The sequence below is a fragment of the Brachyistius frenatus genome, unplaced genomic scaffold, assembly GCF_029030835.1.
Source record: "Brachyistius frenatus isolate BFR_SWC_R1_liver_20210118 unplaced genomic scaffold, ASM2903083v1 Contig_16, whole genome shotgun sequence".
Classification (NCBI taxonomy): domain Eukaryota; kingdom Metazoa; phylum Chordata; class Actinopteri; family Embiotocidae; genus Brachyistius; species Brachyistius frenatus.
This window is the reverse complement of record NW_027210615.1, coordinates 3,747,505-3,774,471: the sequence shown is the minus strand read 5'-3', so window position 1 is coordinate 3,774,471 and position 26,967 is coordinate 3,747,505. Positions and strand designations below refer to the sequence as shown.

At 41.8% G+C, this 26,967-nt stretch overlaps 1 protein-coding gene across 1 annotated transcript; it reads left to right on the top strand.

Annotated features, from left to right (window-relative positions):
• Positions 1-262: 262 nt before the first annotated feature.
• spen (spen family transcriptional repressor) lies at positions 263-26,950 on the top strand. The gene is made up of 15 exons (XM_069694046.1): positions 263-651; positions 3,453-3,773; positions 10,475-11,089; positions 13,418-13,575; positions 13,806-14,006; positions 14,088-14,239; positions 14,358-14,483; positions 14,638-14,751; positions 14,842-14,955; positions 15,542-15,642; positions 15,731-23,540; positions 23,651-23,989; positions 24,087-24,281; positions 24,449-24,607; positions 24,733-26,950. Exons 1-15 carry the CDS (start codon positions 569-571, stop codon positions 24,862-24,864), a joined length of 10,620 nt encoding a protein of 3,539 aa, XP_069550147.1. The 5' UTR covers positions 263-568; the 3' UTR covers positions 24,865-26,950.
• The last annotated feature ends 17 nt before the right edge of the window (positions 26,951-26,967 follow it).

Genomic DNA, 26,967 nt, shown 5'->3' with positions numbered 1-26,967 from the left:
ATTCTAAAAATACCAGCTTGGGCTCATTCACTTTGACTGTATGCAAAGTGCCTCACCTTGCCGTGCTTTAACTGGCAGTGATGGGATCCTCCTGTGAGTCAAAGCCTCTCAGATGTCAAAGCACCGCCATTCAGCCAGGGGTTTTCTCGCGCATGCGCAGGGCCGTAAGACTATCTCATCGGGGAGGAAAAAAAGAAGTTCACACACAAAGCCACGCCTGCGCGGTGTGCCTCTCATTACAAGCGAAGTTGCTGCATCTTTTTAGGAAGCTACATGCTTTCTTTCGACACCCAAAGGTCGCATGGTGTCAGGGACGCGCCTAGTCACGGGAACAGAGCGGTGCGCGTTCATGTGAAGCAGGATCGCGCTTTAACAGTGAAGAGTATCAAACAGCGTGCGAGGAGCCAACCTAATGGTTTACATTGGGTCACAACGAGCAGTCAATGGTTTGCGCCAAGTACCCTTTTTTTCTTGTCCGGCGTTTATTTTGCGAAGCTTTTGTATTTTGCACGGGGAGAAACTGACATAGAAAACTCATCTGTATGATCGGGGAGCAGGAGCTCACAGTATGGTCCGGGAAACCAGACATTTATGGGTGGGAAATTTACCCGAAAATGTACGAGAGGAGAAAATCATTGAGCACTTCAAGCGGTGAGTAGAACCACTAATGAGCGACGTGTGTGTGTGTGTGTGTGTGTGTGTGTGTTTTGTAATGTAGCGACGAGTGCACGGCCAGCCAGCATCTCTGTGTTGTGTCACATTTTAGTGAAGTCGGGATGAAGCAGGAGGTTCCCCTGTAGCAAAGTCCCATTTGTGCATCTGTGCTGTCAGCTCTCCATAAGCAACAACATCGTGCTGCATCTGAGCTGCGATAGAAAGGAAAGCGGCTCCCAGCCACGCAGCTCGCGGACATATGGTTTTGCCATTTTGACACTAAACTTGTCGGCGAGATGAGAACTTTGTGCTTTCATGTTGTGCGCTTGTAGCCTTAGATTCCCACCGGGTAACCAACTGACTTTTACCTTTCCACCGGGTGACCGTGGAGAAAAGCACATTTTTTGGTTGTTTTGTTGTTTTGTTCTCCTGTAGTGTAGACGCTGACAGTGAACAGTCCGTGTAAACAAACTTCAGACTACCTGGCGAAGCTGCTGATGGTGTACCCGAGCCGTGCGTTTTACAGTCTGCATCTCCGGCAGGCGTATGAAAGTGTGTTTCTGGTGTCTGAGGGAGGTTCTGGTGTTTCACTTGACTCTGGGAGTTTGCCAGGTCACTGCTTCCAGTCAGACCCGCTGCACAAAGTACTTGTGTCCCCATCTGTCAGGGTGCACGGTGGCTGATTGAAAAAGCAGATTTAAAAAAAAAAAATAATAATAATATTTTTTGTTGTTGTTGCGTGTTAAATCTACCAAAAGTCAGTGAAACCTCAAAGGTGACGCGACATCACGCCGCCGTCCACGCTGCAACAATGTTGCAAACTGGCCGTGATTGAACGCGGTGCTGCACGTTAACAGATGTCCAACACGGGAACATTGTGGTGGGCTACTCGGGTTTACTTTGTGCGCGTATGAGCACACACAAAAATGGTTGTCGTTGCCTCATTAAAACCGCGTTGCTTCCCGCAGACTTGCGAGTCTGCAGCATGATCTAGTGTAAAGAAAACAAGACAACGTATCCACATTTGAATGGATCCTGCGATATTCTCATTGAGCTGCGGTTGTACGTTTTGTTCTGGGAGGTTGGAGCAGACCAAATCCACGCACCGTTCATGAGTCTTTGTTGTCTTCCTCGGACTGAAAAAAAAAAAAAAATGTAAATATGATTTTGTGTGTGTGTGTGTGTGTGTGCGCGCGCGTGTGTGTGTGTGTGTAGTTATCACGGTTGTCTGCGCGCTCTCGCCTCCGTCTTCTTGGCTGTCAAGGAAATAGCAGCCCGCTCCTCTGTTCATATGTGCTGGAAACCAGACTGCTGAAAAACATCCTCCTCTACATATACGAGCAACGTTGCGTTTTCTACTGTGTAGGCGTCGCCATATCGGGCGAAAGCCGCTCAATTACCAACACGAATTCTATTTAATAAAATTACAACCGAAAGGCACGTTTGTCCCACATTATGCAGTATGAAATATACAAAGTGGTGATATTCATTTGGTGCTTTGCACTCCTGGTCTTTTAAAAAAATTATTATTATTATTATTTACGGTAGCCTGATGAACTGCAAATACGGTTCGTGTCTGATTCATGCAGCTTTTTGCAGAACGCACAATAATAAGCTATATATTGTACATGCCGTTTTATTTACATAATCCCGTGCTCTGATGTGCGTAACGTTATGTTTGGGGGGATGGTGACTGGCAGCCTGATATTGCAATGGCAGAGGGAACACGGTGCTCCCTCAGCACCAGCGTTAACCCAGAGGTAGTCAGAGAGTATGCAGGTGCATGACAGCCCCAATGTGTGATAGAAGTCATTGAAGATGGGGGACGGCAGAATGAGTAAGCAGTGTGAACAGCTTTTCTAAAATGGCGTCGGGGGCTGCTCAATGTTGGGAACTGGCATGCCAATAAATTTATGGGCACCCTACTGTCTCTGTCGGACAGCAAAAACACACTCCCGTTTCTTTCTTTCTTTTTTTTTTTTCTTCTTTTTTTTTTTTTTTTTTTTTTAGAGGGGTGTGGGGGCGGGGTGATGGGGACTCAGTGCATAAAGATGACGGCAGGCTTTGTAATCCTGGGCTTGTAAATTTTGTGTAATAGGCTTCCCATCAGTCAATTGAAGCATCACTTAACGAGGTATTTTGTCACTTACAGGCTTATTAAGGGTAACAATGGGATACCTTTCCTCATATACATCTATTATAACCCCATGATACTTTAAGCAGTTATTTTTCAAAATAGGGGAGAATAAGAGAATTTCATTATGTCAAATTACACCAAGTGTTTTGCTAATAGTGAAACAGAAGGGGCAATATCTATACGTGTTTTTATTTCTGTTTTAATCCACACCGTCAGGAAATGTTACATCTCTCTGTGCTGCGCAGATCTCAGTTGTCCCAGTAGCTGTATTCTTGTGAGATCACCACCTTCCTCCTAGAAAACATGCAAGCGTTTGAAAATATATGCATTTATTAACATGTGATGTGCAGAGGTTTCAAATCCAGTTGCTGGGTTACTGTTGCCTTGTAAGTAAGTACGACAGAGCGGAAAGTACAAGTAGCCAAACCATCTTACCACACACACACACACACACACACACACAAACACAAATTGACACAGTTGATATTTGCACTATGCAGTTTTATAAAATATGTTGACATGAGGGAAGTATTTAATTAAAATAAGAATTATCATTATCATAAAGACTTCAAACTGAACGCCCTGTTTTAAAATTGGGATGCAGCACATTTGCAGCTGCAAACCTGGTGATCACCATGCTTCTCTTTTGTTTTTACCTCAGATATGGACGAGTGGAGAGTGTCAAGGTCCTGCCCAAGCGGGGTTCAGAAGGTGGAGTCGCAGCCTTTGTGGATTTTGTGGACATTAAAAGTGCTCAGAAGGCTCATAATGCTATCAACAAGATGGGGGACAGAGACCTGCGCACTGATTACAATGAACCAGGCACAATTCCTAGTGCAGCGAGGGGGCTGGACGATAGTCTGTCCTTAGGCTCTCGTGGCCGGGATGTATCAGGGTTCACAAGGGCGGCAGGGGGGGCTGTGTATGGGCCCCCCACGTCGCTTCACAGCAGAGATGGACGCTATGAACGCAGACTAGACGGGTAAGTGGACAAAGTTTCTCTGAAGGCAGGGGGAACCGTGGTTTCTGGTAAACACCTTACCTCCAAGCATCTTTCCACCATCTATTCATTTACTTGTTTGGGGGTTAAAGAGGAGAAAAAGAGTTCATGCTCAAGAATGAAATCTTGTAGGAATTCCTTTTAAGGTCCTCAGCGTGTGGCCAGCGCTTCTGGATTCATACACACAGGTAGACATCGAGATATCCTGTAAATGTTAGCACAGCGTATCTTTTACTTAAATGAGTACGAGTAGTTTACATGGCTGTTGGGGATTGTCTTTGGTGAGGTGGATATATCATTTGCGGAAAATGCGGGGCAAAGATTGGATATCGTAAAATTTCTCAGGATTATTGGAGATTGCTGGAGAGCGAAAGAGAGAGAAAGGGAAAGAGAGAAAAAGAGAGAGTGGTCCAGCGGCCATCCCTGGGATTCCCCTAATCTGGAGTTACGAGCCCTGATCGGTGGATTTATGTCACCCACTTCTCCAGCACACATTATATGTATAAGACACCATTGTTTGGATTAGTCTAATTTGGTTTTCAGTTATCGTGAACACTTCATGGAGGTGTTCACTTCTCTCGTGGGCTGGAGTCATGTGGATAACCTACGCAGGATATTTATTCCCCACTGTTGGATTAAAACTTCCCAGACACCTAAAGGATATGCTATCATGCTAAAGGTATGGGTTGCTTTCTTTGTTCTTATTTTTTGTTATTTTATTTGGGATTATATCTAAAATCAGGGCATTACAAATTGAGTGCTGGGAGACCTCTACTGGTGATCCAATCCAGTAGAGTCAACAGAAACAAGTGAGCAAATGACTTTTTTTTTTTTCCTGCCTTATTTTTGTGGAGATTATTATTATTATTTTTTTACTTTGCTACGACTGAGACTTCCAGATTTGCTGAGGACCAGATCCAAGGACTACATTTGGATCATACAAATCAAAGAAGAGTGCTGGAAATTGGGACTGGAAAGTTGCACCATCCGTGCTTTTGGAGATAACCTACCTCATGTCTGTGGATTACCTCAACCTTTCCTTAATGTGGAACTATAACTAAACCGTGGATACAATTACTCACAGAATCAGAAAACTAAATTGCACCAATGAACTGTTTTTCCTCATTGACTGAGCCTCAGGCTTGGACAGCATGTTCTGCTTGTGAAGGACATCACGGATAGACATCAGACATGAACATCCATGAGGTGCAGAACTGTTACGTGCGGCCTCCAACCTTGGAATCACTATGGTACCACTATGAACAAGAATCTGGATTATCATCCCGTGACATCTTTATTCCTACTCCGTCTTGGTCAGATTTCCTTCCCTATGCATAAGGAATTTGACTACTTTATTGGTGTGCACAATGTTGCCAAAGTGGGATGTGCAGGACCCAAGAAACGAAGATGCAAGACTTAATTTTTTCGCTTCAATCAATCCTGTTGGGGAGTCACTGGTCAACTTCCTGAAGATGGGCACCTGGATATCGAGTATTTATTTTACTGGACTCAAGTGCAACAAGGACTTTTTTTTCCCCCCACATGTTTTAACGGATATACGAACTATAATATAGAGAGAATATATATGACATTTTCCAGCATACAAGACATCCTAACTTGGATCTGTACAAGGCCAAGTTTGTTTTCATTGTTTTGACTGAAACGGAAACTCCAGCTCATCTAGGCACATGAGGCCCCCTGCCCTGAAGACGAGGATTACATTTTCTAACGTGAACAATTTTGTTTCCATTTTTTTCCCTCCTCCACTCAACATTTTTGCCCATTTTTTTGCTCACAAAGTTCTATCTCCCTAAATTGTATTTGGAATTATAGGTCAAGTTACCACTCTCTCAAAAGGTTGGTATGTCCTGCCCTGTGTATTTTAGCTGTCCTCTCTAACCCCCTAGTTTGAACCCCTTGTCTCTCTCCATTTTCCCCACTAACCGAAGTAGCTGGCGCATAGACTATTATTACTGCCTGAATGTCTATATGCAGAAATTTGTACCTTACCTTATATTGTTTTCCTTTCTCTTCCTCTCACCTGACCCCTCCTTCAGCTCCTGTCCGCTGCTCTCCTTTTTTAATTTTTTTAATTTAATTTTTATATTAAATCCATATCGCAGCCGTTATTGATGATGAGTCATCTCTGTAAAAAAAAAAAAAAAAAAAAAAAAAAAGTCCCTTTTTATTATAAAAAAAAACCAACCTCCCTAATATACAAAAGGATTGAGCTGTGGAATCTTTTCAAACACTCTAAATTCAAAGATTTGTTATTGACTGATATTTTCAGTCCATTTAGTGAAACGCAATGGTTGGATTCTCTAAGATGGGCTAAAAGGCAAATGTGCAATAATAATTAAAATAAGAGTAAATACAATGATTTGAGAAAAAAAAATATAAAGAATACATTCCAGTTTGGAAAATATTGATAAATTAATACTTTTTTCCCAATGTTTCTTTAAAAAAACAGTAATATAGAGTGAAATATTAAATTGATATCTTAAATGGCTCTGCTATTTCAAGCTTTGTCAAGGTTGCAGTTTTGGATTTTTATTTATAAAGATGTTTTATTGCTTAAATGGTTAGTTTGTAAATAATTTAGAAAATTAATTAAGACCCATTATCAATTAATGACGTTTTTTGCAAACTTTGCTGGATCGTTTACTTCACTCTGCTGTATATATTTTAAAATAAAATAACTTTGAATTTTTGCTGAACATAACAGAATTTAAAAAGCCATCTTTTAGCTCTGGAAAAAATAGGGTGGCAAAAATATCTTATAGACTAAATTATTAGAAAAAAAAAGAATCAGTAGTTAGAGCATAAGCATCTTTTTTTCCCCACCTTGCAGTTTTCTGCTTTATTTTTATGTGACAAGAATAGATCATGAATACCGTAAAACCTGTCACAGGGTGCACACTCAAAATTTATTTTTCAAGCATAATCTCCTGAGAAATATAACATTTGATATAATTTTTGTGGCATTTCAGTCTTACTAAATGTTTCTTTGTTATTAGATATGATCGTTTTTACTGTATTAGTTTGATGGATTACCTTGATTTGAAATCCATTTACTGGCTTACCAAAAACAAAATTTGAAACTTTTTTTTAAAAGAGATTATTATATCCCAGCATACTTATCATTATATAAAATGCCATACAATTACAGATGATTTTGACAAATTTGCCAAACCCATAGGCCATGTGTTCAACAACTCCATTTCCATTGCAAAAGGTTTCTTAACAATTAACTACTTATAATAGTTTTAAATGAATATGCATGTGTTGGCTATGTGACTGAATCTGCATTTTTATCATGCTGCTGGAATGCATCCGTATAATTATGCTGTTCACGTAATCCCAAAACAGTCGATGTGCTTACCACGCACCGGAGAAGTTGAATAATCAAACACGGGTGGAAATTCTGCCAAAAGAAAAGTCTAGCTGAATTATTTTTAAGCTCTATGAATAATGTAAAACCTGATTTGTGTAAAGTGAAATTGAAGGGTATCTGTTGAGCAGTGAGCCTGCGCCACCAAATTAGCATTTTCGAGAGCATCTAGGGGTCAAGGTAATCCATCAATTTCACAGCAGACATCGTTATGCCATAGATGTTATTCATGAATCCAGCACACGGATGATTACATCAAATAAGCTAAAACAGAAGTTGCCCATGACCCTTTCTACTTTTATGTATAGTGCAGTGAAATACAGACATAGCACTATTGTCTCCTAAGCCAATTTATCCTGGATATCCAGAGCAGTATTTACATTACATACAGTCTTTTGTTCAGACCCATGGCAAGAGCTTTTGGGAGAAAGACTTGATGCTTGACTTCCGTTATTGACCTAAAATACTGTTAGTTTCTTGAGGTCATATTTATGTCAGATGTTTTATACTGATGAATACTTCCAGTCCGGCCACATCACAGAGAGCAGAGAAAGGGGTCGTTAGGAGCGGTTTATTATTTTAGTACAGAGGTTGAGACTTGGGGGAGGGGGGGGGGGGGGGTTTACAGTCTATTAAAGTCCCCCCAAGTATAGCAGGAAAATGTGAGTGTGAATACGCCTAACACACTTTTTTGTCTGGTGTAAAGGCCAGGTTGGACATTTTAAGAAACTCATCTTATGGATCATTTAACAAATCGCCTTTCAGGATATCACGGGGCACCAGTGATGCAGAGGAAGACGTCATAAATCTTCAGAGAAATGGCAGTAGCCGTCTGTAGCACCGAGTGTAATCTATTTTATTTGTTTTTTAAGGCTCACTGAGATGCAGCCAGCTCATTTCTGTACAGTTTAGGCTAAAAAATGTTATACAGATACAAATAATTCCTTAGATGTTTGATTTGATTCACCCTCACACTAGATTTGGATAACAAACTTAAAATATTTCCTGCAAGAATCAGTTTCCGTATCAACTGGTTGACAAATCTCAACCAACAGCAAATTTCCATTGGACTCTGCACAAGAAAGATGGAAAATTATGAAACTAAAACCATACAAGGAAATAATCAAAAACATTTGCTCATTTGTGATTTAAAAAAAAAAAAAAAAAAACTAACCAAAAGGCTGATGCCAACTTCTCTTCTGAAGTTTCTCCTTTTTGCAAACATCTTTGATTTGTCAGTCTATGTTTGCACAAACTGTTCAGCAGCAAGCAAGTCAGCAGGCTAGAAAAAATGGGATAGTCTGAACACGGATATTAAAACATCGAGCGGTCTCTGATGGTTCAAATCATTTAAAGATGCCAAAGATTTTGATGCCTAAATCAATTATGAGCGAGGAAAATTAGTAAATTATATCCAGGCGGTAGACAGGGAGCTTTTTTTCTGAATGTCAGACCTCTTTCGTCATATTTGGTATCATGACTATCACCGTGAAAGGAGGTGGAACATATGATTCTGTTGAAACTTATGGTCTGAACATGAGATTTGGTTCCTTAAGTGCAGTTTTTTAACACTTTATTGTTAGAGTATTAGACTATACAATATTAAAAAGTATACTGGGTTGTACACATTAGCAGTAAATATTAAGGGAAGGGAGTAGAAGGTACAGATGGTTCTGATAAGGCTCCAGCAGCAGCAATATCACTCGTCCAACATACAGTACACACATACAACAAACATCATTTCTGCTTCCAACACTGTATTAGCTTTAGGTATTGCATCAAGGTAGCTTTGCTCTTTATGACTATAGATGGGCATATTTATATTAGTAAGTTTTTCTATATATTTTTAGACACAAGTTATATAAGAACAGCATAATTTACATAACAGTGTTTTTAAGAGATCTGCAGTAGGTTTTTCTATTTTTATTGTGTATATTGTCATTTCTATATTGACACACACATTGGATCTGTACATTATACGTAAAATCTTAAATGTAATGTAGTGTCACACAGCTATAAAGATACTGTATGTTTTTGCAGTACATTGTAATAATATCTTCATTTTGCATTAGCAGTTGAGGTCTGTGTTTCAGTAAAATCCAACTCTTTCTTAAATCTCACTATTTTTTCATCCTCTTCTTTGAAGTGGAAAAAGAATTGAAGTACCAATATAACGAGGCTTTGTAACTGTTGTTATATTAAACCATATTCTGCCCTGAGTTGGAACATCATGGCTAATTTGCTGATTATAATATGATCTGAATTCAAACAGTGGTAATTGCTGTCCTGTCCCGCTCATTATGGTGAGTTTGGTAATATGACTGCTGTAATGACACAGCAGTTGTATTGCCAAATTAAATCCTGATTGCTCTATTCAGAAAAAGGATCTTAGGCCTGAACAGAATGTTCTTATTAGCACCGTTTCTAATGTGCATCTTCATGAAAGATGCTTTGAGGAGTTTTTTTTTTTTTTTTTTTTTTTTATATCAGGAGAACAACTGGTGTCAAATTGTGTAACATTATAAACAACAGTCTTGTCATAAGTCACCTCCAGAAACCTTCAACAAAGCCTCAGATGAATGATAAAACGCCTCAGTAAGTGGCTTTTGTTATAGTTGCTTGTTACAAGACCAGAATGACTTCAGTCTGTAAAGACAAAATCAAGTCTGTTATATCTTCCAGATAAGATTTGAATTAAACTGTCGATTTCTGTTCTATTATACCACAGGCGCATGCCTTTTGTTTAAAATCATGGTGTGCTATGTTGATGGTGTTTTCATTATGGTGTGTTTCATCTTACTGTAGGATCTAAGCATCTCAAGGAAAACTGTTCAATGAAAATAAATCTGCATTCAAAGAAAATCAGGTTTAAAAATAGTAAGTTTAACGCTTTGTGTAAACAATCCAACACACAGAAATGGAGGAAATTTAATTGTCTAAAAGCATTTTTGGTGCAGTTTTATGTTGTTCATGCGGTGGCAGAAGGATCTCCAAGTCATAAACAATTTGGCAGAGAAAACACAAGACCTGATGCTCAGTTGGCTTAACAACTCAATCATTTAAATCCCAATCTAGCTCATTCTGTAGGCCTGAAAAAAAAATTCTCCTTTAGATGCCAAAAACTTTCTGAAACCTTTTCAAAACACTCGCCCCGTCTCTCCATGTGTCTAATTATGACAAACCCACCAGAGACACCTGATAATTTTGTTTGTCCACTGACTGATGCTAGCAGCTATCTTAAATCTCTGAAGTGTAACTGTAATATAACTTGCTCTCTCTTCATGTTTGTTAGGACTGCTGAAAGTCGGGATCGGGCGTATGATCACGGTGCCTACGGACATCACGAGCGTCCTGGTAGCAGTTTTGACCGCCAGCGACACTATGAAACAGACTATTATCGGGATGCAAGAGAGAGGACTCTGAGCACACCTGTGAGTGGGTCTGGTACCTCCGGTGGAAGCGGTACAACGGTGTCGTCGGGAGTCGTTGGAACTATAGTAAGCGCCGTTGCTGGAAACACAGGAACAAGTGGATCAGCAGGGGCCACAACGGGAGGAAGCGGAGGATCTACATCCAGCGGGGTTGGCTTCTACCGCTCCCACAGCAGGAGCCCTTGTCGCTTTGAGACACCAGAGCCTCGCTATGAGTCTCGTGCCAGGGAACCCTTTACTTTGGCCAGTGTGGTTCATAGGGACCTTTACCGGGAGGACAGGGGTCGGCGTGGGGAGCGGTCGTACCGCCACAGTCGTAGCCGGTCCCCACACTCAACACATTCGCGAAATCCCTCTCCTCAGAGACTGGTGAGTCAGGCTACTCGTCCTCCACGCTCCCACAGTGGGTCAGGCTCTCGCAGCCGCTCCTCCAGTTCAGACTCAGTCAGCAGTACCAGCAGCAGTACGAGTGGCAGGTGAGTGAAGCTTACTCTCGCTGTCCAGATTTCTACCCTTGTGCATGGCTGTTGTTTACCTTCGTGCATCCCAGCCTCCGGCCGTCTGGATCCCAAATTGACTTCCACACGGTGAAATGAACTGAGATTTCCCAAAATGGTGTTGTCATTGTGTTTTATACTGTCTTGAAAACGGTGTATATTTATATCCGCAATACTGGCTCCGTTGAATTATGCAACACTTTTTAAGTCAACACCAGTTTTGCCAATGAGTTCAAACTTGTGCAAGATGCGTGCATTTAATTTCCGTCTTTGGTTAGCGGGGACTCCTATCAAGAACAGTTTGTTGCTCAACATCCGGCAGTGCAGAAGCTGTGGTTTTTAACGTTAACCATTTCAAGATATATCTGCTAATACTTTGGTTTTATGTCTGTTTCTTCAGCAGTATCATTCATTTATTGAAGTCTGATCAAAACAGTTAATGGAAAAGACATTTAATAATGAGGAGGGGGTGAGGTATATGGAAAACCAACAAATATGCAGATGTTTGACCAAGACAACTTGTTCATATTTGTGGCGTGTTGATTCTTTTAAAGTGTAATTAAAGAGCCAACAAACGTGGCTGAATTTAGACATTAGGTTTGCTTGCTTGGTTTGCAATATAGTGACGTATCTCGATTCTATGACGGGGAAGATTACTGGATGTATGACATATGTTTTCAAAATCATGAATCTGCTTTGATGAGGTTGTTACCTGGGTGGTTGATAGCTGGTTGGAGTCACAGCCTGGAAAATAACCTTTTGATGCGTGTAACTGCTTGAATGATTACGTTTTGTTTTAAGATTTGATCTGAATTGATTCATTGCTGCTGTACATACTTTGGATTGTGTCAAGGTGAACTTCACTACTACTAGAGTACATAGCTCAACTCTTCTTACCGTGCTTAGTTTATGTTACGTTACGGTCTGGTTTGAGGGTTGTTTGTGGTTTCCTGACATGCATCCACTGATCAGTCGTGTGACTTATGCACCACCGTAGATGCCAAACCTACCATGAGCAACGTCTTTTTCAAAACGCTTTTAATAAGAGCCGGTAGGATCGCACACACCCTGACCTTAACCTGCGCTAGAGTCATATACATGTAACAGCCAATATCATATTTGCACTATATGTAATTCAGATGTTTTCCTGGCATACTATGAGTTTGTTTTGAACTCTGGTTTACAACCAAATGGCTGTCACCCCAAACAGAGGCTGTCAGTTTTGTCATGCCAGTGAATCTGCTCTGTTTTGTATTATATATGCTAATTTAGTCATGTTTGTGCACAGCTGTATGTTGCTTCATTGCCGTTCATGTTTTTAATTATAAAAGATAACACAATATTTGGATAATCAAATGGAAGAGAGCTCTGCCGTTTTAAGCATGTCTGTCCATGAGAATTTGCTCCACGACCTGAATTTACTTCACTACCCTCTCCAGTAGTTTATTTTTTGTTTAACTGCATCCCCTTTGGACACAGCAGAGTCCGCAGCTCTGAACGACATGTAGCGACACATGTGGTTTGATGAGGAAGTGCTATGGGGGGAATTTCAGGAGACGGCTGCTATATTTTTCTCACTGCCTGCTACCTCTGTATGGGTAATGGCTCCCCCCCCTCCGTGAGATCCAGTTGGAACTGGAAATTTCTGGCCAGTGCTGGCTGCCTGCCCACTCCCACAGGCCAGGCTCCATGAGCAGCACTTCCGGGAGCGTCTGAGCACAGGAGGAGAAAGTGAGAAGGAAACAAACAGCAGAGGGCTTAGAAAGCTGAGACAGACATGGGAATCAGTTGAGAAAAAAAGGTGCAGGAGGCAGCCATGAATTTGCCACTCGTGCGCAAATCCATCTTTTCGTACCAATAACCAGATGCACCGTATGAAATGTTGAGGAAACCGGTCTGTTTCTCCTTCTCTATTGAGAGACATTGCATTTTTATTACAGTTAAAAGACCCATTCCCATCACATTGCAGGAGCTTTTATGCAAATGAATCATTCTGTATATATTCAATCTGAAATGCATGTGAAATATTGCCCTTTTAAAACCATATGTAATTTAACTGTCCTTCCTTTCTGTAGTTTAGACAGAGTCAAATGTTTCTAAAACATTATGATACAATATATACATAATTTCATGAGGGCAGAGCACAACTCTCCTTTTAATTTTTTTTAAAATATTGTATTTGATCATTTTATTAAGGTAAAAATATTGATAGCTAGATTCTTTACCACCTTTTTACCATACATATTTCATGTTAGAGATAAAGCTGCTTGCTCTGACATCTAAGTCCATGTTCCTCTTTTGCTACAGTGATTCTAGCAGTAGCTCAAGCGATGACTCTCCAGCACGTTCAGTGCAGTCTGCTGCTGTTCCTGCACCCTCAGCACTTCCTTTATCCTCCCTTGACAAGGATGAACCACGTAAAAGCTTTGGCATCAAGGTCCAAAATCTTCCTGTGCGCTCTACAGGTCAGTTGTATGGTGCTTAACTCGTATGTACGAACAAGGAGCTTTGATATACAGAAATAGTGGTGTACTGCATATCTTAATATCCATGAAGTATGGGAAAATTTCAACAAAAAAAAAAACAAACAAACAAAAAAATTCATTACCAATAGTCTGTTTTTTAAAACCCTGTTCATTTTTTTTTTTATTTTTTTTTTTTTAACTTGATTATACATTTGATCTTTTTACTACAGATACAAGCCTGAAGGATGGCTTGTTCCACGAATTTAAAAAACATGGAAAGGTTACATCTGTACAAATCCACGGAGCCTCTGAGGAGCGCTACGGGCTTGTCTTTTTCCGCCAACAAGAGGACCAAGAGAAAGCATTAGGAGCATCAAAGGGGAAGCTCTTTTTTGGCATGCAAATTGACGTCACAGCCTGGAATGGCCCCGGTAAGTTATGATCATTAAATTTTTTTCCAGGGAAAATATTAATATTGGCAAATCCACAAGCTCATACTCGGCACTTTTCAGAGACGGAAAGTGAGAATGAGTTTCGACCCTTGGATGAGAGGATTGATGAGTTTCATCCAAAAGCCACGAGGACATTATTCATTGGAAACCTGGAGAAGACCACCACTTACCATGACCTGCTTAATATCTTTCAACGCTTTGGAGAAATAGTGGTAAGTTAATGATGTGAAGTGGTTGAGAATCAGGCAGTATGCAGTGGGTACAATGCAGCACACTTTGAGATGACCACGCTTACTGACAGGATATTCTTTTTGTCATTGTCCCACAAAGGATATTGACATTAAGAAGGTGAATGGAGCCCCACAGTATGCCTTTCTACAATATTGCGACATTGCCAGTGTCTGCAAGGCCATAAAGAAGATGGACGGCGAGTATCTTGGTAACAACAGACTAAAGGTGAGGCTTTGTTTATTTCATTGAAAAACTCACGTTTACACCACTACCCATTTCTTTTCTTTGCCATACTCAATGTTAGTTTTAAGATTTATTTGTACAAACTGTTGAAAAGATAAAATAATTGCTATCTGACATTTAATTTTTGATTTTTCAGCTGGGCTTTGGAAAGAGTATGCCAACAACGTGTGTTTGGCTGGATGGATTAGCGTCAAACACAACTGAGCAGTTTCTTACTCGTCATTTCTGCCGCTATGGACATGTTGTCAAGGTAGGCCTGTTTATTTCCCTCTTTATAGTTGCCCATTGTTTGCAGTCAGGAAACTTGGGACTCTACTTTACTTTGCTCTGGTGTCTGCAGGTTGTTTTTGACAGAATGAAAGGAATGGCCCTAATTCTGTATAACAACATTGAATATGCACAAGCCGCTGTCAAGGACACAAAAGGATGGAAGATAGGGGGCAGTAAAATCAAGGTAAGTGAAGTATTGCTCTAAACCAGGGCTGTCAAACGTATCCCGCCAACTCGCCGGATGACTTTGCTAAGTGTGAAAATTACAGAAAGACATAAAATGCATTTCTATGAGAATATGGAGGTTTATGAGTACAAACGTTTTGTAATTTTTCTTTAATCGATCCAGTAATTGCTTCAAAAATAGCGTAAATGCGACGTCTGCTCCGGAAGCAGAAGCGCTCGTTGCCACAGGCAGCAGCGCTCGCTGCTAGGGAATCTGCAGAGGAGAGTCCAGGCAGATAAACAGTGGGCTGATGTCTGAGTTTTTGCTCTTTATGTTTCTAGTTTATTGTAGAAAGACCTTAAAATAAGGTTTATCATCCAAAAACCTTCACCAATGATTTAATCATAGAGAAATATTGTCGTTATGTATGCGTTATTATGCTATGATCTGGCCCACTTGAGATCAAAGTGGGCAGTATGTGGCCCCTTAACTAAAATGAGTTTGACACCCCTGCTCTAAACTATGTGATTTAATATAATCTGTGTTCTTAATCTTTGATAGACTGCAACACCAATTTTTTTTTTTTTTTTTTTTTCTTCTTTAGGTGGATTTTGCAAATCAAGAAAGTCAGATGGCTTTCTATCGGTCAATGCAGGCATCTGGGCAGGATATTCGAGACTTTTATGACATTCTGTCTGAAAGAAGGTTTGTTGTGTTTGCTTAAAGAATAATGTTTTTACTGTAGTACTGTCTAATATTTAAACTAAAATATTTGTTGTTTATTTCTTGGCAGGGATGATCGAAGAACCCAATACGAGTTTCCAACAGACAGACAATATTATGAAAACGTTCGAACACCAGGAACATTTACTGAAGATCCACGTCGTAAATACCCTGCTAGAAGTCGGGAATTCTACACTGAATGGGACCCATATCAGGGAGATTACTATGATCCACAATACTTTGAAGACCCTCGGGAATATCGAGAATACAGAGCTGACCCTTATGAACAGGACATTCGCAAATACAGCTATTTGCAAAGGGAACGTGAAAGAGAGAGGGAGCGCTTTGAAACAGATCGAGGACGTGATCATGGGAGGAGGACCATTGAGCGTAGCCAAAGCCCATCTCACATTGCCACTCGTCGTCCTGCTAGCCCTACTGCATCTCCTTCACTCTCTGAGAGGATACCAAGTGATTCGGACCGACGTATTTGTTGTCGATCCTCTGAAAGAAGTGGTAGCTGCAGTTCAATCTCTCCACCCAGGTTTGAAAAACTTGAAAAGACACGATCTGAAAGGTATAACAAACCTGAAAAACTTGAGAAGGATCGAGTTTTTGAAATTGACAGAGGGAATTTGGTTGAAAAGGAAAAGAGAACTGGACGAAAAGATCGAGGGGACAAGGATAAAAGTGAGAAACAGAGGCTCAAGAAGCTGAAAGTCACTTCACCTGTTATCCAGACATGTGATACGGAACCTGAACTTGAAAGAGATGTTAGCCCTGAGTCTGTTCTTCGAAATAAGACCAGCAAATTTCCAAAGGAAAGCTCGAGCAAAGTAAGGTTAGACCTTCTCCCATGTGTGGTGCAGTTAACACGTGTTAAAGAAAAGGAGGGAAAATTGTTTGGTCATGCTGTTCAAGAAAAACAAATACTGAGAGGTGGGAGTGACAGTCCTAGATTGGCATCACCTACAACTGACCAGAGGAGTCCTCCATTCCGCACAGAATCATCAAAAGGTGACATCTCTAAGCATGTGAAGGTGCCCAGAGACAAAAATATGCACAGTTTAGTGGAGGCTACTGACAAGGATGCTAAAATCAAATCCAAAAAACATGGGAAATCTGAAATGGGATTTGACAGTGGCATTTCTGTTGATATTGACCGTTTAGCTGCAAGGAAAAGGCGTTTTGAAGACTCTGGGAAAACTGATCGACAAAAGAGAGCTAGTGAAGAGGATCTTGGTAGACCTGGACTCTATAAATTGTGGAACAATGCAAAGGAGACGGATTTGGATAAGAACCTTTTGACAAGAGGGATGCAAAAAAAGGAGCACCACAGGGATAAATGTGTCCGGATGGTTTCAGTTAACAGTCCAAAAGATGGACGAGACTGTGAAAGCAACTCTCTAGGCCTTCCTCTGGAGAGGCAGTCACAGCTAGGAGAGCTGCCTGAAGATTCTACCGATCAATTAGACTCTCCCTACCCTAAAATGGACTTGGAGGGCTCAAAAAGTGAAACCGGCTCCGGTTTCACAAAGATGTCCGATGATGGCAGCTTTGATTTGGATGAATTAAAAGAACAACAGAAACAGGTTTTGTCTGAAAATGAACAAGGGAGAGGGAGGTGCCAAGACTCTGATGATGTAGATGAACACTTTGTGCACATTGAGCATTGCACTAAACAAATTGAACAGAGTCGATGGCTTCGATCCAAACTTGGTGATCCCGATAAGGTAGTCAAGTTTGAGAACCCACCAAGTAATGAGACGCATGATTTTGAAAAGGAGTTTACGATGCATGATGTTGGAAAATCAATTCAGGATATTGCCAATGATGAATTTACCTCCTGTAAACGAAAGAAATTAGAGAATTTTGACTTTGAAATACTCAAAGTAAAAAGAGAGCGCAACTTTGCAAGTTCCCAAAAGTTGAATGAAGACGTATACAGTATACCATCGTCAATAACAGCTGGTCAGTTTTCTGAAAATGAGGAGGATGAAACTGCCCAGATTTCGGTGTCGGTAACAAACAAAGTTAGAAAATCCTCTCCAACAATGGACGAAAGATTTTCAAACACAGAGTCATTGAAAAACAGTTTAGGCCTGACAGCCAGACCCTTTCAGCCCTCTGACGCTGAGCTCCCAAAGCTTAAGACATCCTTGCTCGGATGTGATGAGGAGTTAATGCAAGATTGGGAAAGAAGGATAAAGTCTGATTCACTCAGAATGGAAATGACATTCCCAAGTGATATTTCAAAACGTGAAAGCCTTCGCAATCGCCTTGCTCAGGATTTGGAACCTGGAGAGGTTCAGTCAGATTCAGATGATGATGGAGAAGACAAACATATCTCTCCCAAGTCCAGTAGTTCCTTGTCTTATATCCTTAGGGACCGTGGCGAGAGGATGACAGACCTGAAACTTTCAGGCTCCTTGGAAAAGAATAAGTTTTACTCATTTGCTCTGGATAAAACTATAACTCCTGATACAAAAGCACTCCTTGAAAGAGCCAAGACGTTGTATTCCTCAAGGGAAGATAATTGGTCCTTTCTTCCCTCGCGCTTCCCAACCTCCCACAGCTGCTCGGATAAGGATAAGGTAGAGCTAGCACCTCGACCTATTCCTTCTTGGTATATGAAAAAGAAAAAGATTCGTACTGACTCTGATGAAAAGCTGCACGATAAAAAGGAGGAACTTAAGCCACAGGACCAGGAGCGTCAGGAATTGTTTGCCTCTCGCTTCTTGCACAGCTCAATCTTTGAACAGGATTCCCGGCGTTTGCAGCATCTTGAACGAAAAGATCAAGATCTAGAAACTGGAAGTGGTAGGCCTTTTACCAAACCAGGTGCTACTGAGACACAGCCTGAATCTGGAGGAGGTGACATCCCACAAGAGCCCATAGTGCTTTTCCATAGTCGATTTCTGGAGCTTCAACAACAAAAAGACAAGGACCATCCCCCACCCGACACTGAGAATGATTCAATACTGGTGGAGATTAAAAGAGATGAAGTTCAGAATTGTGATAACATGATGTCTGACAAGGAGTCTGAGCCAGTACTGAGGGCTGATGACAAATCAGCCAGCCCCCCATTAACCTTGATGGTTTCACCATTTGCTCCTTCCCCTAAAGAAATGTCTCTACCAGAAAAGAAAGATATTTCGACTCCATCCTCGGATCAACCTGTGTCATTTATTAAAGAAGAAAAAGTGGAGCCAGTTCTGGAGCTTTTCCCATCTCATTCTCTTCCTATGGAAGACTACAAACCAGTTGCTCCTATAACTATAACCTCTCCACCTGCCCTTTCGGAACCTGAAAATGAAATTGAAACAAAAGCAGAGTTAGTTGAACTCAAAATAAAGGGTGGGGATACTTTGGCAGTGGAACATAATCCTGAAGATAAGCCTCCCACTCCTGGTTGTTCCCTAAGGGGTTTTGAACGAGATAATGCAGAATTTGCTGGCGCTGATTGTTCCAAGATAGAAGAAAAATCTGAAATAATTAAAACAGAATCTGAACTCGAACATCAAGAAACAAAACACTTTGAGGAATCTCGGAAAACTGTGACAGATAGTGAGGCATGCATGCCAGAACTAGAGGCTGAAGTAAAACCATTACCAAACCGCAGACAGCCCAAAAGTAAAAGGGCAAAACCTATGTCAGTATTATGTACCACACAGCCTTCACAAACTGTTGCCACTGAAAAACCTGCAACACGAAAGAGTGAACGGATTGACAGAGAGAAACTCAAAAGGGCTTCATCCCCTCGAGCAGAAGCACCAAAAATGGCGTTGGAGTCTAAAACCACATCCAAGTCACCAGTACATGCATCAGATTCTGAACAAAATCTTGAATCAAGTTTGATCCACGGGAGAACACGTCGCAGGAACGTAAGGTCAGTCTATGCCACACTACACGAAGACGACCAAGCCGGCAAAGAGATAGTTGAGTCATCACGCTGCATGCGCAAACGTGGTGCTGATAAAGAACCAGCACAGCAAGATGTTCAAATTTCTACCAATGCTAGGCGAGGACGTCCACCCAAGAGAGGCATCAAACGGGGTGAAGATGTATCACCAGTGAAAGGGGATCAGAAGAAAATCATTGAAGAAGATGCAGAGGTCTCAAGTACTGTGGAAGTTGTGAAAGCCTCTGAGGGATGGCGTTCACCCCGCACTCAGAAACTGCAACAAACACCAATTACGTCATCTACTCCAGTTACCAAGAAAGGAAGTAGGATAGACAAGCTGTCTGGGAGCATGACTGTGCTAGTTGAACAAGCTGATATGGAAAGTAATGATGAGCCAGAGCTTAAGCCTAAAGTTGATTCTGAACAGTTTGGCAAATTATCAGAGAGAGTGGAAACTGCAAGCTTACCGGTGCACAGAAAAGAAAAGGATGCAGAAGATTCTGGTGGAAAGAAATCTACTGATGGTGATATTGAAAAGATGGAGACCAACGCCTCTGAGAGAAGGCAACAGCCTGAAAAGAGTGTCAAAATAAAAATACCACGGTTGAAACGAAATATCAAGCAGACCACTGAAGACAAATCACACAGTTTAAAAAATCTTGAAATCCGTGTAAGTGTTGATGACGTAAAAGGTTTACTGCGACCAGAGGAAGATGAGCCGAAGACCTTTGAAGCTGCTACTATTTCCAAAACTATGAAAGTAGTGCAAGAAAATGGGGGAACAAATCTGACTGGCTTTCCAAAAGAATCCAAAGACCTTATTGCACAGGAAATAGAAGACACGCTGTCAGAACCGGAACTTCCTGCTGATCCAGCTGCTGCACTATTAGCACGGCAGATGGAGCTGGAGCAGGCAGTTGAAAATATTGCCAAACTAACTGTTGACCAAGCTCCTCGAGCGTATAAGGAACCACCATCAGAGCAACCTGCTATTTTGCCTCCTGTTGTGGTAGAACCAGAAGGTGAAGTTGAGGAGGAGAAGCGAGCTAATCCTGCCAGCGAAACGGAACTTGCAGCTGCTATTGATTCCATTACAGCTGAAGAAACATGTGGTGATGCAGATGGGTTCACATCTGCTCCTACTTATACTGCTCTTATTCCTACCCCTGACTCCGTAACATCCACTTCCTCCAATGAGATCATGGAACCAGAAACACACATGGTGATCAACAATATTCTTGCAGGAGATTTAGATGATAGTTCTCTAACACCAAGCCCAAAGGGGCCAATGGCAGCTGAGTCTAAGGCAGCTGAAGATCCCATTTTACTTGAAACACCCAAGAAAACAGGCAAAGTTAGAGCCAAAACCCCAAAGAAGTCAAGAAATCGTAAAGGTGCTGCCAACAAGAAAGGGGATACTTCTGAAGAGGTTTCACAGTCAGAGCCCTCCCCAGTCAAATTACCCGAGTCAATTCCAGAAGACCCAGAAACCCTTAACTCAAAAGCAGTTACTGTTACGGCAACCGCAGCAGCCTCTGTGGTCACTGCTGTTGCAACTTGTCGGCGAGATGTTACAAGTGCTATCACTGTAGACACGCCGAAAGAGGCGGAACAGCCCGAGGTTGAACAGCCTGTACCCAAGGAGTCTGCCTTTCATTCAGGCACAAGCAACATCTCCAGTTGTAAAAAGCATACCCAGGCAACTGAGCCATGTACTCCTACTTTTTCCCCTGCTCTTGCTCGCCCACAACCTGTATCCCAGTTCAATGTACCCCTACTGCGGCCTGCCAAAATTCCCCTTTCACCTAACTGGCCTCAGAGATCTGAAGAAAGCAGAATCTATGTTGCTCCTTCTTGCCACGTGACAGTGGTAACTCCCTCTGTACCAGCATCAACTGCACTTGGAACCCCTTCAACAAATCCCCCCATGCCCCCCGACACCAAGGCCTCCGATATTGACCCTAGTTCCAGTACCTTAAGAAAAATCTTAATGGAACCCAAATATGTGTCTGCATCAAACAGCAATTCTATACCTACCACTATGGTCACATCTGTTCTGTCAGATCCTTCGCGGATGTCAGAGAATGAAAATCCCTCTGATACAATAGGTTCGAGACCGTTACGTCCTGCAGACAGGCCACCGTTACCGCCCCAGCCTGTACACCACAAACCATCGCCGCTGACAGAGTCCCAACAGAACTGTGGAGAGAAGCCCCAGCATACAGTTATTTCTCCTGCTACCTCAGTAATAAGTCGAATTCCAATGCCTTACGATACAGAAGAAACTCCACGAATTTCCCTAAGCAACCGAAGCATTGGCCTTTCCATTCCCAAGCAAAAATTTAGATCAAACTCAAATGAGAATAATCGCTGCCATGGCTTGGATATAGTAGAGGAAGGGACTAGAGGGCGCTCTGTTGTTGAGACCACTCCCTACAATACAGGTTCCACTCCTGGCCTAAGGGTCAATACATCCGAGGGTGTTGTTGTTCTGAGTTATTCGGGTCAAAAAACCGAAGGACCTCATAGGATGAGGGCCAAAATTAGTCAGATTCCTCAAGCCAGTGCTGGTGACATAGAGTTTCAGCAATCTGTGTCCAAATCTCAGATAAAGCAAGACCCACTTATCACATCGTCCCAGTCACCGTCCCCCAAAGTGGCCCCAAGTCCCGCAGCTTATGGACACACAGGGGTCCTTTTGACCGGTCAGTCCTATAATTCTCAACCTGTCATTTCCAGTACCAAGCAGGAGAGTCTTGGATGTGATAAATCTGAATCTCCATATCACACAGCACACCAGGGTGGCGTGGTAAAGATGTTTCAACAGCCAGTTAGTTCTCCTCAAGTGCTGATGTACAACCAAGCTGTGATACAACAGCAGCATGCAAAGAGAGGACTAGGGACAGAACCTCTACCAAAAAAGATGGACATTGGCAAAGCTGTTCAGCATACTAACCTCAGCCCCGTCATGAGTCCACACCATCCGGCACTATCTGGAACCCGCATGAGCCCGAGTCCTGGCATCACAAATGATCGGTCAGCTCTACACCTCAAGCAAGAACCTCAGTCCCCACGAACAGCTGTTCACTCCCCTTCACACTTTGTCAAAGCCTGTCCTCCGAGTGGTTCTTCTATTGGAACTTCTGTTGTTCTGGGTCATGGCCTGCCGCCAATGTCTAGTTATCATTCTAGTAAGCACCATTCGCACTCAGAGCAGTCCTCTGTTATAATTCAACCTCACAGTGTCACTCAGTCAATGGCTCACGAAGCTAGGATGAACACCCCACCAATGTCTGGGATAAACTACGGAAGGCGAGGGGACTCCCTATCTTCTACTCACCCCGGGCCTCCACAGCGCTCAAACACACCACAGCCTAACGTCATTCGAGACATGGTACTGCACTCCCATTCGAGTCCGCAAGGATCAGTGTCAGGTGGCGGTGGCAATAGTGTGAGTGAAGAAGAGCCCAGACACTTTAACCAAGCCCTTAGTAGACCTTCGGTTCCCCAGCTCCAGTCAGATGTAAGGATAATTCACAGCGATCACAGAGGGCTCCACCCAAGCATTCGCATGGACCAGTACAGAGACATGCACCAGCGCATCCTCATGCACCAGCAAATGGGAGAGAAAGCTGCCGTCGAAGCGAGGCAGTCGCGCAACTCGGAGACCGGAATGACATCCTCAAGCAACATCTCTGGGCCTTCGAAGAGTCCAATATTGGCGAAGAGCATTGATCTTTCAGCAAAAGAACCTCTTAAACCACTCGAAGCAAAACTGATACATCCAACCGCCAATGAAAGTAGAATCCGGGCAGTCCATGCATCGAGTCCTGTCATGGTGTCTCCTCACCCTCATGGGGTTCAACTGATGCATCCAGGAGGTGCAGGCTCCTTCCCAGTTTACCGGGACATGAGGGGATTCCCATCTCAGTTTCAGGGGCACAACTTGACTAATCAAGGCATTACATCTTCACAGGTAACTTGATAGGCTTTAATTATGTACATTTGTTCAAATTTGGTGTTTTCTTGCATGTTTTTTTTTTTTTTTTTTTTTTTTTTAATGTTCGTATGTATTTTCTTAATTAGGTTCCCCGAGAGCCCGAGCTGGGTAACAGGGGTAAAATGTCTCAGTCACATGGGGGAGGAAGTGACTCCAGGCCTGAGACCTCCCATCTTCGGCACGCTACCTCTTCAGACCTCTCACACATTTCCCGAATATCAAGGGATACCGTCTCACCCTCGTACCAGTCTCCCTTGATGTCCCCTATGGCTCTTACTCACAAACCAGATCTACAGAAAGACCCTCAAGCGTTTCTATCTACGCCACCGCCAGCAGTTCCCCCGTCAAGTTCACTACAGCCACGGCCCGATGCGAAGCTGGAACATACAGGACATCGTTCCATTGACATGGTGCAGCTGTTGACGGTATGTTGATGGACCGGCAGTGTCACCATACATGGGTTACATTATCCAGGCAACACCAAAGAGGAAAATACGCTCACTGTTTTTTTTCTTTGTGCAGAAATATCCTATTGTATGGCAAGGCTTGCTGGCTCTGAAAAACGATCAGGCTGCTGTCCAGCTGCACTTTGTGTCTGGCAACAACATTCTGGCCCAGCGCTCGCTGCCGCCCCCAGAGGGGGGTTCTCTTCTCCGTATTGTCCAGAGGATGAGGCTCGAGGGTTCCCAGTTGGACAGCGTGGCACGCAGGATGACTGTGAGTGGTTTTATTTTACGGCCGGTTCTAAAATTCAGGTGACAATATTGGAGAGTTGACTAAAAATAAATGGATAGACACTGCAGATGACATTGGAGTTGTCTTTGTTCTAGGGTTGTGTTTACATTTCTGTTTATGATAAAAAAATATATATATATTCACGGCAGGTGGAAAATGACTACTGTTTGCTACTGGCTCTACCCTGTGGCCGGGACCAAGAAGACGTCCTTGGTCAAACCCAAGCCTTGAAAAGTGGCTTCATCACCTACCTGCAAGCCAAACAGGCAGCTGGCATCATCAATGTGCCCAACCCTGGCTCTAATCAGGTTTGTGGTCATTTCAACTTTTTCTATTTTGCTTTTCTTTGAGTTTACCTGTGTGTCGTAATGAAAAAGCGTGTCATGATGTTGTTCCCTCTCTCATCATATTATTTGTATCTTTGAAAATACAGCCAGCTTATGTGGTGCAGATTTTCCCACCGTGTGAATTCTCGGAGAGCCACCTTTCGCGCCTGGCCCCGGACCTTCTCAACAGCATCTCCAGCATTTCCCCTCACCTCATGATTGTTATTGCCTCGGTTTGATTAACTCCATGTGTTTTTTTTCCTTTTTTTTTTTTTTCCCCGGACAAAGCCAACACCAGCCCTTTTGAACTCATCCAGTTTTGTAAACTGGAATTGCCTCATATTTTTCTGAGTTTGACTTTTTTAAGAAATCTAATTTGGCATGAACTCACCTTTTTTTTTTTTCCTTCACTTCACCAAGTCCTTAAGTCACCCAGTGATGTTGATTCCAAAAACTATACCTTTACGAAGAGGATATGAAGGGTCGAACGGGGATTTTTGATGATCATTTCTGATTGCTCATTTCATTTTTGCCATCTTCGGAGGTGTTGTGCATAGCCTTTTCTAATTCATAGCATTCATAAAGCTATGGACGGAGACCTTCTTATGGGATATTTTTTACCTTCATAAAAGTGATTGTGATTTTTTTTTTTTTTTTTTTTTTAAGACGATGTGAGAAGTCATTGCACTATGTTAAAGAAAAATTGTGAACTCTGTACAGATTTGAGTATAAAATGCTACATGTTATGGAATTATTCTCGTGATCAGTCATGCTTGTGCAAGATAAAAGAAAATCATTGCCTGGAAAATGATCAAGAATCATTTCAGCCTGATCAATCATACCGCTTTTTGCTCCTTCGCCATCAGCAAATTTCTACTTCATTTACGGACTCAACTCTCCATCCCGAAGTGTTCCCTGCCCCAGGAACTCGAGAGGGGACGTTCAGAGTTGTGCAGTTTACACTCAATGCCTCAACAGGGGACTATATAAAGAATATTTAATTTGTCTATTTTTGTTTGCATCTTCTTTAAGCCTAAGGGTATTGTGGACAATTGTGAAACTGTACATATTATAAATATTTAAAGACTGAAGCAATGTGGAGAGACCAAGTGAATTATTTTACAAGACAGATCATCAAATCTCATTTCTTTCTTTCTTTCTTTCTTTCTTTCTTTCTTTCTTTCTTTCTTTCTTTCTTTCTTTCTTTCTTTCTTTCTTTCTTTCTTTCTTTCTTTCTTTCTTTCTTTCTTTCTTTCTTTCTTTCTTTCACTCTTTCTTTCACTCTTTCACTTTCTTTCTTTCACTCTTTCTTTGGGCAGGGGAATGGTGGGAAGGATCCGTTCAGGATCCATGACTGAATATTCGCAAAAAAAAAAACAAAAAAACCAACAAAAAAAAGATTCTGTGCCAAAATGTCTTTTGCAAATGCTGAATATGCGCAATGTATCTAAATATACATTTGACCAGAACTTATTTTCATATGTGACTTTGTATTTTGCCATTCAGAGGGCACACTTGATTCCTTTTTTTTGGATAATGTTCATCAACCCATTTCTGTCACTACAGTGCTTTTACATTAAGAAACTGTATCTTCATTTTGAAGGAACCATTGTACTGTAGGGGTTGTGTTTCTGTTAATACGCCTGTTGTTCATCCTCCCCTATGTGGTCCTGTACCGCCCCCTGCTGTCTGTCTGAAAGTCCTTCTTACTTACTAAGTACTGCATCCTGAGGTCTTTTAAGCTGCGACTACATGACAGATGTGCTACGGTGTGCTTAATTTTCAAATCTTAAAGGGTAAAGTAGGATCATAAAGGCAAAGAATGTGACTTAAACTTGACATCATGCCGCTAATGGATGTGTTGATCATCTGTCTCCATCCCTCCCCTCAACTGTGTTCTTGAGCCAAGCTGTAAATACTGATGTCCTTAACCTGTGCTCTTGTGTATTTTTCCCCTTTATAATTGTCTTTCTTCAGGGTCTTTATTTTTGTTTTGTGCAACAAAACAAAGCAGTCTGAAAGAGACAGGAAATGAAACCGATGCTGAAAGTAAAACCATGCTTGTCAGTTTTGTGGTGTAAATATTTCTATGACTGCAAGCTGAATACTCTCATGGTTATGTTGAAGGCACTTATAATTTTTGATAAACAAATAAGAAAAAAAAAAAAAAAAAAAATCTTAAAACAGTGATTAATATGAAAACTGTCTTTTGATCAATCTTCATTTTGAGTGTATTTTGCTGTTCCTCCATGAGGACATTTTAAACTGTAAAATAAATGGTTGTTTAACTTACTTCTGAAGATCATTAAATGGTCCGTAACTCTGCGTTGGTGTTTTTGTGA